This window comes from Heterodontus francisci, chromosome 14 (genome assembly GCF_036365525.1).
Source record: "Heterodontus francisci isolate sHetFra1 chromosome 14, sHetFra1.hap1, whole genome shotgun sequence".
Classification (NCBI taxonomy): domain Eukaryota; kingdom Metazoa; phylum Chordata; class Chondrichthyes; order Heterodontiformes; family Heterodontidae; genus Heterodontus; species Heterodontus francisci.
Window position 1 is genome coordinate 43,700,744 of NC_090384.1, and position 12,346 is coordinate 43,713,089.

At 43.5% G+C, this 12,346-nt stretch overlaps 1 protein-coding gene across 1 annotated transcript in view; it reads right to left on the minus strand.

Annotated features, from left to right (window-relative positions):
* cd81a (CD81 molecule a) overlaps positions 1-12,346 on the minus strand; it is an 83,625-nt gene that overhangs the window by 65,495 nt on the left and 5,784 nt on the right. The window contains exon 2 of the mRNA XM_068046096.1: positions 6,848-6,962. Within this exon, the coding sequence (XP_067902197.1) occupies positions 6,848-6,962 (115 nt within the window). The remainder of the gene's footprint in view (positions 1-6,847; positions 6,963-12,346) is intronic.

A 12,346-nucleotide genomic window follows, 5' to 3' on the forward strand; every position in this document is an offset into this window, starting at 1 on the left:
CACCAGATCCCAACACCCAGCAATGAAATTCATAGCATCCGGCAAATTAGTAATTCAGTTTTGCCTTCAGTTTTTTAAAAAAATATTAACCAAAAACAGACAATTGTGATATGCAACAGCCTCTCTAAATAACCACATATGTAGGAAGGCCCATTCTTGCAAGGAGATTGAACTATTATGAGCAAACAACCTGGTCATGTCAGTCTACGATCGTTAAAACTTGCACACACAATGAAAACTTCAGAGGTTTTAAACATTATTTGATTATCAATCAGGACCTCAAACTTGTATAGTATCAATTATAATATAATCAGATACTTAAATGTGTACACAGCGCTGATGGAACTAGCCACCAGTATAATATGTGGATTATAACAGTACACAAACTCAACTGTATTTTAATTGAGCTCGTCTCCTAGGAAATCAAAGAGATGATCATAAGCCATGGCTGCAGACCTGGGATCCTCAGAAATCACCCTGAGATGTGGCTTTGAGGTCAAGCACTGATGGACTACCTTAAAATTTAGGCAGCATGGAAGTTGGCAAGAAAGTATTTACTTGCATGATGTAGTGGCACTGTGTAACGGACTTCTGGGACAACCACAGTACAACAGATAATTGCAGAATCTGAGAGCGGTCTGACACACTCATCCTAACACCCAAGCAGAAAAAAAAATACATCTTAGCTGATCGACACTTCTCTTTAGGTATTGTCCCTCTCTCCTTGAAAACTGCAGTCATCATCACCCCCCCCTCAAAAAAACAACCCTTGACCCACCATCCTTGCAAACTAATGCCCCACTGCCAACCTCCATTTCAGAGAACTCTTAAGATTGAATTCCTCCAATCAGGTTTCTACCCCACCACAATACAGATGACAGGGTAGATGCAGGAAGGATGTTCCCGATGGTGGGGGACTCCAGAACCAGGGGTCAGTCTAAGGATACGGGGTAAACCTTTCAGGACTGAGATGAGGAGAAATTACTTCACCCAAAGAGTGGTGAGCCTGTGGAATTCGCTACCACAGAAAGCAGTTGAGGCCAAAATATTGTATGTTTTCAAAAAGGAGTTCAATATAGCTCTTGGGGCGAAAGGGACCAAAGGATATAGGGGGAAAGTGGGAACAGTTTACTGAGTTGGATGATCAGCCATGATCATAATGAATGGTGGAGCAGGCTCAAAGGGCCAAATGGCCTACTCCTGCTCCTATTTTCTATGTTTCTATGAGTCACAAATGACATCCTATGTGACTGTGACAAAAGTACACTACCCTTCCTGCCCTTCTCCATCTGTCTGCAGCCTTAGACAGTTGACCACACCATCCTCCTCTAATGCCTTTCCAGCATTGTCCAGCTGGGTGGGACTGCTCTTATCTGGTTCCATTCATCGTAGCCAGAGTATTACCTCGAACGACTTCCCTTCTCATTCCCCCACTATTACTTCTGGTCTCTGCCCCCCACCAAAGGATCTATAGCTGGCCCCCTCCTACTTTCCATCTACATGCTGCCCCTCGGCGACATCATTCGAAAACAGCATCAGTTTTCACATGCACACTGACGATACCCAGCTCTACCTCACCACCACCTCTCCGATTCCTCCACTATCTTTAACTTATCAAACTGCATGCCCGACATCCAGTATTCGTTGAGCAGACATTTCCACTAATTAAATAATGGGAAGACCAAAGAAATTATCTTCAGTTCCCGGTACAAACTGCTATATCTCACACTTTAGAAAGAAGAGGAACACACAATTGCCATGTATGTTGGGCTGCAGCCATGTCAGTTCACACACATTACCCAGATGCACTGAGCCCCACTCATACAAAGGGCAGGAAAGCTGCAGTGATTGTTATGGTGCATGCTACCAGCTAACTCCACCATAGTCTCAACAGTGCCAATGGCTACAAATGCCACAACTGCACTTGGGCTTTTATCCATTGAACTTATTTCAGATTGTCACTGGATACATCACAAATACTGGTCCAATCAGCTTTGGGCAGATGTTTGGAGAAAGTCACCTTGTTTGTGCATCACAATAAACAATTTGTATTTATATAGCACCTTTAATGTAATAAAACATCCAAAGGCATTTCATAGTTACTGACCCAATCCCTCTCTCCCTGGCAACTGAGAGGCTGAACCAGACTGCACACAACCTCAAAGTCATACCTGATCCAGAGATGAGCTCGTGACCACATATTTCTACATCACGAGTACTGCCTATTTCCACCTCCATATCACCACACAACTGCACCCCTGCCTTATCTCATCTGCTGCTGAAACCCTCTTCCATACCTTTGTTACCTCTAGATTTGACTATTCCAACACACACCTGGCTGGACTCCTACATTTAACCTTTCACAAACTTAAGGTCATTCAAAATTCTGCTGCCCATGCCCTTACTCACGAAATTCGTTCATCCATCACCCCTGTGTTCAGTGACCTACAGTGGCTCCTGGTCAAGCAACGCCTCGATTTTAAATTGCTCATCTTTCTTTTCAAATCCCTCTATGCCTCATCCCTCCCCATCTCTAATCTCCTCCAGCCCCTCAGCCCTCGAAGATATCTACACTCAAATAATTCTGGTCTCGCAATTCCCTGATTTTAATTGTTCTACCATTTGTGGATGTGCCTTTAGCTACCAAGGCCCTAGCTCTGGAATTCCCTCCTTAAACCTCTTACCATCTTTAAGGATGTTCCCTAAAACCCATCTTTTTGACCAAACTTTGCTTCCACAACAGTGCTTCAGATATGTCATCCTTTTTCCTCAACCGAGGAATCCACCACCCCCCCCCACCCCCCACTGTGGTTGACAGGGCATTCGACTGTCTCCCTCACCTCTACCCCTCTCTCCCAGAGCTGTGACAGGGTTGTCCTTGCCCTCACTTTCCACTCCACCAACCTCCACATCTTCCCCTCCCTGGTCAGCATTCTGAAGAGACTGTTCCCTCCGCTACACCCTGGTCCACTCCTCCATCATCCCCGACAACTCCTCCTCTTCCCATGCAATGGCAGGTGGTGCAATACCTGCCCTTTTACCTACTATCTCCTCACCACCCAGGGCCCAAACGCTCCTTCCAGTTGGAGCAGTGATTTACTTGTACTTCTTTCAATTCAGTATACTTTATTTGCTGCTTACAATGCAGTCGTTTCTATACTGGGGAAACCAAATGCAGATTGACTGACCGCTTTGTGGAATGCCTCTGCCCAGTCTACAAGCATGACACCGAGCTTCCAGCTGATTGCCATTTTTATTCACCACCCTGCTCTCATGTCCCCATCTCTGTCCTTGGCCTGCTGCAGTGTTCCAGTGAACCTCAATGCAAGCTCAAGGAACAGCACCTCATTTTCCGATTAGGCACTCTATAGCTGTCGGGACTCAAAATTGAGTTCAACAATTTCAGAGCATAACTAGCTTTTTTTTTACAATTTTTTTAAACCACGTGCCTGTCTTAAACTTGTTTGTCAAGTTTGTGCTTCTGGACTGAGCTGCTCATTATTCTGCCATTAACACTCTCTCTGGGCTAATGTTTTGGCTTTTATTACAACGATTAACCCTCCCTCTGCCTTTGTTCCATGACGTCTGTCATTTAATCTCTCATTCCCTCTGCCCTTCTTCCCCCTCTCACTTGCTCAAAGCCTATTCTAACCTTTGCCAGTTCTGAAGAAGGGTCACTGACCTGAAACGTTAACTCTGTTTCTCTCTTCACAGATGCTGCCTGACCTGCTGAGTATTTCCAGCACTTTGTTTTTATTTTAGATTTCCAGCATCCACAGTATTTTGCTTTTATTTGCTTTATAATGCTCCTGTGCAGCGCCTTGGGACATTTTATTATATGAAAGGTGCTATATAAATACAAGTTGTTACTACGATGCCCAAACAAGAGTGACTTTCTCTACATATATGCCCAAAGTTGCTTGGACCAATATTTGTGATGTCTCCAGTGACAACCTGAAATAGGCTCAATGGATAAAAGCCCAAGAGCAATTGAGGCATTTGTAACCATTGGCAATGTCAAGGCTATGGAGGAGTTAGCTGGTAGCATGCACCAGAATTCTCCCCACAGCTTCCCTGCTCTTTGTATGACTGAAGGTCAGTGCATCTTGGTAATGTGCCTAAAAAACTGGTTCTCAGTTCCACGTACGTGAACTAAGCATGTACACTATCTACTCTGCAGCTAGACAGAAGGCAATGATTGCAAAGCAAATGAACTGCTGTGGATTGCACAATTATATTAATATCTTTACAACACTTCCCAGTCCTGACTTCAATTTTCTGCCCCCCTTGCTGGTGCTCTTTTGGGTGTAACAGTGCAGGGGATTTCATGGCCTCATACACTAACCACAATCTGAAAGTCAATAAATGCTGCTGATCCTATGCCAGTATCATAGTTAATCCATTTATTTCTTCCTCACAAACCTGCAATGAAAGAATTGTGCCAGCTTCGACATGAACAAAGATCCCCCCGCAGCATCCTTAGTTAATTATTCTATAACTCAGTTCATAAGCATTAGCTTTGTTTACACATGTCAAAGCTTGGAAGTTCGTAAGGTCTGTCAGATATTGCTTAAAAGCTTAAACAGTATAAAAAACAAGGTTTACTGATGTAATACACTGAATTATGTTTTAAAGTATTAAGAAACTCCATTTTATTAACCCAATTGCTACTTCTGTTGACAGGGTGGGCATTTTTGAAGTGGGACTCCCATCATGCAGCTGGTTTGGCATAGCAATTCTGCTGGGATATAGTCCCACCAATTCCTTACTCAAGTGGCTATTCTTTCTGTGAGGCTAGCCTAGCTAGCTATTTCACTTTCAGCGTCATCATAACTGACTGCAATTCTGTTTTCACACACACCACACATACAATTTCCAGAAGGGGTCTCTAGATAATGATCTGGAAGAGACCCCAGCTGAATTTCGACTTCAACAACAGGAACATAGACCAATTGAATTGTCCAATGGGATTGAAGGCCGATAAATCCCCAGGGCCTGATGGTATGCATCCCAGAGTACTTAAGAAAGTGGCCCTAGAAATAGTGGATGCATGGGTGGTCATCTTTCAAGAATCTATAGACTCTGGAACAGTTCCTACAGAGTGGAGGGTAGCCAATGTAACCTCACTATTTAAAAAGGGAGGCAGAGAGAAAACAGGGAATTATAGACCAGTCAGCCTGACGTCGGTAGCGGGGAAAATTCCAAAGTTCATTATCAAAGATTTTATAGCAGAACACTTGGAGAACATTGCTACAATCGGACAGAATCAGCATGGATTTACAAAAGGGAAATCATGCTTGACAAATCTACTAGAATTCTTCGAGGATGTAACTAGTAGAGTTGATGAGGGGGAGCCAGTGGATGTGGTTTATTTGGCCTTTCAGAAGGCTTTCGACAAAGTCCCACATAAGAGATTAGCTTGTAAAATTAAAACGCATGGGATGGGTTATTGCGATGGATAGAAAATTGGTTGGCAGACAGGAAACAAAGAGTAGGGATAAACGGGCCTTTTTCCGAATGGCAGGCAGTGACTAGTGGGGTACTGCAGGGATCGGTGCTGGGACCCCAGCTATTCACAATATACATTAATGATTTAGATGAGGGAACTAAATGTAATATCTCCAAATTTGCAGATGACACAAAACTGGGTGGGAGGGTGAGTTGAGAGGAGGATGCAGAGAGGCTTCAGGGTGCATTGGACGTTGAGTGAGTGGGCAAATGCATGGCAGATGCAGTATAATATGGATAAACGTGAGGTTATCCACTTTGGTAGCAAAAACAGGAAGGCAGATTATCTGAACGGCTATAAACTGAGAGAGGGGAATATGCAACGAGACCTGGGTATTCTTGTACACCAGTCACTGAAGTTAAGCATGCATGTCCAACAGACAGTAAAAAAGGCAAATGGTATGTTGGCTTTCATAGCGAGAGGATTAGAGTACAGCAGCAGGGATGTCTTGCTGCAATTATACAGGGCCTTGGTGAGGCCACACCTGGAATACTGTGTGCAGTTTTGGTCTCCTTATCGGAGGAAGGATGTTCTTGCTACAGAGGGAGTGCAGCGAAGGTTTACCAGACTGATTCCTGGGACGGTAGGACTGACTTAGGAGGAGAGATTGAGTCGGTTAGGATTATATTCGCTGGAGTTCAGAAGAGTGAGGTGGGATCACATAGAAACCTATAACATTCTAACAGGACTTGACAGGGTAGATGCAGGAAGGATGTTCTCGATGGTGGGGGAATCCAGAACCAGGGATCATAGTCTAAGGATACGGGGTAAAATATTCAGAACTGAGATGAGGAGAAATTTCTTCACTCAGAGTGGTGAACCTATGTAATTCGCTACCACAGAAAGCAGTTGAGGCCAAAACATTGTATGTTTTCAAGGAGTTAGATATAGCTCTTGGGCTTAAAGGGATCAAAGGATATGGGGCGAAAGCGGGAACAGGTTACTGAGTTGGATGATCAGCCATGATCATAATGAATGGCGGAGCAGGCTCGAAGGGCTGAATGGCCTACTCCTGCTCCTATTTTCTATGTTTCGATGTCCCAGCTACTGAGGTCTATAACTCAAGAGACCAATGGAACTCAGAACCTTCCTCAACAGAATGTCTCAGTATTAAATAAGGCAGTATATTTTCCAGAAATCACTGGGACAGCTTTAACATTTTTAATTGTGAACAGTTTATAAATATGCTCACATTCATCTGAGGCTAAAATTCTAGTCGTTCCTTCAGTTAACAAGGTGTTGGTTAGGCTGTATTAATTGTCAGCTCCAACTCCATTCTTCCTCAGGACGTGCGTTTAGCATATCTGGCTGTACTGAACTTGAGGTTTCAATTCTTACCTATGAAGAAGGTGCTGGGGGCCGATTTATCTTCCAAGTGTGTGTCTAGCACACTGGTTGTCTGAGGATCATGTCTGAGCCAGAGAGCCACACCCAGAACCACTCCTCCTGCAAGCTGAAGCAAGAAAACAGAGCAATATTAAACACTGATTTCCCTCACTTCCAACCTCTCCACCGCCTTTCATCTCGACATTTTCTCTGAATCCAAACCCACATTTTTTATTTTTTCCTTTCACCCAATGAACTATTTTCATCTCTATTCTACCAGCACCATGGTTAGTGCTATGAACTTTCCTCTCTTGACTAAACATCAAGTATGTCATGCTACATGACCCTCCTTCTCCCAGCATCCTCTCTTTCCTCGCACCTTAAAACTGTGGAGCACATCACCGCCCTCTGTCCTCCCTTCCTACAATCTACCAGCTTTTTCAAACAAAGCTTGGTGTCATCTGACCTCTAATTTCAGATATATTTTGGCTTTTCTCTATTACTTGCAGCAACTTTCATGGCATAATGTGCAATGGGCCATGGCCCTTCACCTAGATAAGGACAATTTCCCAACATAAAGGGAGAACAAGCTAGTTAGACGGAGACAAACTTAAATGTGGAAAAGGATGTGACTGCCATCTCTACAATAGCAATTTATCCAATTGATATTTGTAATCCAGGATACCAAACTGTAGATAATGCTGTACACCTCAGACACCAAACTACAAAACCCTCCATTCTTGTATTAAAATGTGATCCACAATTTTAAAAATATTCCGATTAGTAAGTTGCTCGAACAATGCTGCATTTAATCACTGTCATGACAGTAATCTACAGAAACCCTCATCTACCACACAAATACCCTACAATTGAGGATCATACACAAAATTGAGCATGGTGGACAATTTTATAAAAAGATTTGAATATGGTTTCCACCTCCATGGGAGCTCTAACACATCTCACTCCTGAAAAAGAAAAAGTTTGTGGCCCAATGGGAGATCCTTGTCTCACCTCTAACTGCTTTTTCCATTGCAACTTGCTGTGGTCCCTCTCTACTTCACCAAGATCTTACTCTAATCACTGCTCTTCTGAATTTTCTATTCATTTCTCCTTAGCTCCAAAAGATGCCATCTGTCATGCTCCTTGTCCTTTCTACATATCCTTACGGTGTCAAAATAAAACACGCTGTATCCCATTCTTTCGCAGAACTGTGGAACTTGGAACTCACCTCCCGCAAGTCGTCACTTTCAATCTGGATGCTTTTAAAACTCAACCTTGATGCCCACTACTTTTTGTTTTACCTCATTCTCATTATAGCCTTGCTTTTGTCCTGCTCTATGAACATTGGTTCATCACCTGGGTTGAAAAAAGCATCCAGCAGGACGGACATACATTCCACATGCACCAGTGCCAGAGTGAAAGCAATTCGACCGTAAAACATTTATGAAAACCAAACATAGCTGGGGAACCACAAGGTTAAAAACGTATTCCCAAATCAGTACAGCATTGGGTTCGTGTAGGGCAATAAACTGTGCTCATTAGGCAATATCAGATCAGTTACAAAATACACTGGACAGTAGTCGCTGTCTGGGTGCAATTGTAAATTCAGTGCTAGTATGTTCCAAAGTAACATTCCTTTCAAAACTAAATCGCACTCACTATAAACTGGATTGAGACTACTTTAAGCTCAGTTGGCACATACTCCCTAGTAAGTTGAAGGAGATGACCATGGGTTCAAAATGTGCCCAAGTCACAGCAGTGACGACACAGCACCTAATCCACTTGAAAGTCCTTGCCCTGCCCCACCCCCAGATATCATATATATCAATAATGCAGAAAGTCAAACTTAAACAGAATTATAAATGTCAACACTGGAAATGCAACCCTCTTGTATTGAGATATTTCCTCAAAAACCATCCTACTATATTTATGGGGTAAAGAAAGAGGGAGGGGGAAGAAATAAATTTTGTACCAAATTTGGATTTTTATGTTGTAAACTCAGGCCCATAGAGGACTGTGTCGAGGCTCTTCTAAACACGTTTTACATTCCAACATAGACAACTTTTATTCTAGCTGCATTTGAATCCTAGTCGCAGTAGCGACAGAACCCAGAGAACAGAGCAATCAGTGAATTAGAATGGCATAGATGCCACTCCATAAACTAGTAAAAGTTGTCTGCGCCTCAAAAAAGCTGCCAACTTAAGAACAGTCCTTACATGAGAAGACTGGATTTGTGACTTAAGTTATAATTTCACCCAGCATTCCTTCACATGTATCATAAGAACATAAGAAATAGTAGCTGGAGTAGGCCATACAGCCCGCTGAGCCTGCTCTGCCATTCAATGTGATCATGACTGGCTTGGGTTTCAACTCCACTTTTCTACCCGCTCCCCATACCCCTCAATTCCCTGAGAGAGCAAAAATAGAGTCTCAGAGTCATAGAGAGATACAGCACTGAAACAGACCCTTCGGCCCACCGAGTCTGTGCCGACCATCAACCACCCATTTATACTAATCCTACATTAATCCCATATTCCCTCTCATATCCCCACCTTCCCTCAATTCTCCTACCACCTACCTACACTAAGGGCAATTTACAATGGCCAATTTACCCATCAACCTGCAAGTTTTTGGCTGTGGGAGGAAACCAGAGCACCCGGTGGAAACCCACGCGGTCACAGGGAGAACTTGCAAACTCTGCACAAGCAGTACCCAGAACTGAATCCAGGTCGCTGGGGCTGTGCCTCCAAATCACTGTCTAGGGATGGTTTCTGACATGGCTCACATATGTAGAATGCAAAATCCATAAAAACACAAGCCTACAAGAGTTGGTGGCTTGAAGATGAGCATAAATGGAAGCAGAAACACAATTTTTAAAATGATCAAAGTCACAGATATGCTTGTGTGCAACTACGAATGTTTTGACAGGATGGTTAAATGAGTTAACTGCACTATTCCCAACACACACTGACAGCAGGGGCCCCCAGCTCTGCCCAGGACTCCTGCACCAGCATCAGCAGTGGTTGACATTTCCCTAGTCCTTCCAACAGGGAGGGCTCAAACAACTGTGGAACGCATGAGGTGTGGCCAAATTGGCTGGGATCAAGGGGCAGGTTTAAGGATCTGGGAAACATTGGGTCATCAAATCTTTTTGTTTTATTCTGTGCTATTCTGTACTATTATTCAATATGAATTAAAAATATGGATAACTGATTCAGAAAGTGAAGGGAAATTGAAAGAGCTGCTTCCCACATGCTTCCTTCTCCAACAAAAGATGCTCCTGGTCCCATGGCATCATCAGCTATAAATCCTGCACTTCCTTTGCTGCCTGTGCTTACAGAAGGAGACTATAAATAGCTCCTCAGGAGGCAGAGAAGCACTTGGTTTACTGGAAATTACTCATTCACACAGAATCAGTACAAATGCTGTTTGTAACAAAAAACATGTTTATAAAACTACAGTCTGGTTAAGCAACCCAAAGACTAAAGAATGCACTGCTTGCTAAATAGATACTTAGATCATTCTACTGCTATCCTGGAAAAGCAACAGGGTAGAGGCAGAATATAAAACGTTTGTTAGGGCCACAGCTCCAGGGACCCGGGTTCAATTCCGGCTACTGCCTGTGCAGAGTTTGCAAGTTCTCCCTGAGACCGTGTGGGTTTTTGCCGGGTGCTCCAGTTTCCTCCCACAGCCAAAGACTTGCAGGTTGATAGGTAAATTGGCCATTATAAATTGCCCCTAGTGTAGGTAGGTGGTAGGGAATATGGGATTACTGTATAAATGGGTGGTTGTTGTTCGGCACAGACTCGGTGGGCCGAAGGGCCTGTTTCAGTGCTGTATCTCTAAATAAAATAAATAAAGCACAGCCCTCCACCAAAGACCCACCCCTTTCACACAGAGGATTTCACTAGGATAGATGTGTCAGCCTTGGCTCAGTGAGTAACACTGATCTGAGTCAGAAGATTGCTGGTTCAAGTCCCACTCCAAGACTTGAGCACAAAATTCTAGGCTGACACTCCAGTGCATTACAGAGGGAGTGCTGCACTGTCAGAGATACTGTCTGCCCTCTCCAGTGGACATAAAAGACCCCAAGACACTACTTCAAAGAGCAGGGAAGTTATCCCAAGTACCCTGGCCAATATTTATACCTCAATCAACATCACAAAAAACAGATCATGAAAGTGCTGCTTGTGGGAGCTCACTGCGTGCAATTTGGTTTCCAGGTTTCCTACATAACAGTGGCTACTCTTCAAAGTTACTTCATAGGCTGTAAAGCACTTTGGGACGTGCTGAGGTCACAAAAGGCACTATATAAATGCATGTCTGCCTTTCGTTCCCCCCCCCCCCACCCCCCACAACCACCCCGAGACAAATACGAATGGGGCTGTGAAATATTAAGGAATCTCCTATTGAACTGTGAAAACATTTTGGCTCTCCCAAACTTGAGCAGCATCCAGAGAGAAAATATTGAACTGTGTTAACTCTAGAGAGAAGTGCTGGTAGTTACAGGTCTATCCCTGGTGGTGGGACGAGTTTGCAGTGATGAAATAAGAGTAGCACATAAAAAACAGATTGTGCTAAATTGATATGAATTGTTTTTAAGTGTGTTTTGTCCTCTTGTGTATTGGGGAAGGGCCAGGTGGGCAGTATGGGTTGCAGAATACAGAGTCTGGTGAATAAACTGGTTTCTAAACTCAACTAGATGCACAGGGACCAGTTCACTCCATTTGAGCCAAGATGTGGTGATCAACAACAATGGTACATAAATAAGAAATATGTGCATTAGGCTCAGAGTCTGCTTCACCATTCAATAAGATCATAGCTGATCTTCTACCTCAACTCAGCGTTCCCATATTATTCCCACATCCCTAGATTTCCCAAGCATCCAAAGAAACTGATCACAGTACTCCATATGTGGTCTCACCAAAATCCTATATAATTGCAGTATAACTTCTTTACTCTTATACTCCAGTCCCTTTGTAATAAAGGCCAACATACGATTTGTTTTGTTTTAGAGATACAGCACTGAAACAGGTCCTTCGGCCCACCGAGTCTGTGCCGACCATCAACCACCCATTTATACTAATCCTACACTCATTCCTATATTTCCCTACCATCTACCTATACTAGGGGCAATTTATAATGGTCAATTTACCTATCAACCTGCAAGTCTTTGGCGTGTGGGAGGAAACCCACGCGGTCACAGGGAGAACTTGCAAACTCCGCACAGGCAGTACCCAGAATTGAACCCGGGTCGCTGGAGCTATGAGGCTGCGGTGCTAACCACTGCGCCGCCCTAATTTGCTTTCCTAATTGCTTGCTGTACCTGCATGTGAACTTTCTGTAATGTGTACAAGATCCCCTTGAATACAATTTCCCTGTCTCTCACAATTTCTATTCTTACCAAAATGGATAATATTCCATCTGCCACATTTTTTTCCCATCCACATAACCGTCTATATCCCTTTGCAGCCTCTCTGCACCCTCCTCACAGCTTACTTTCCCATATAT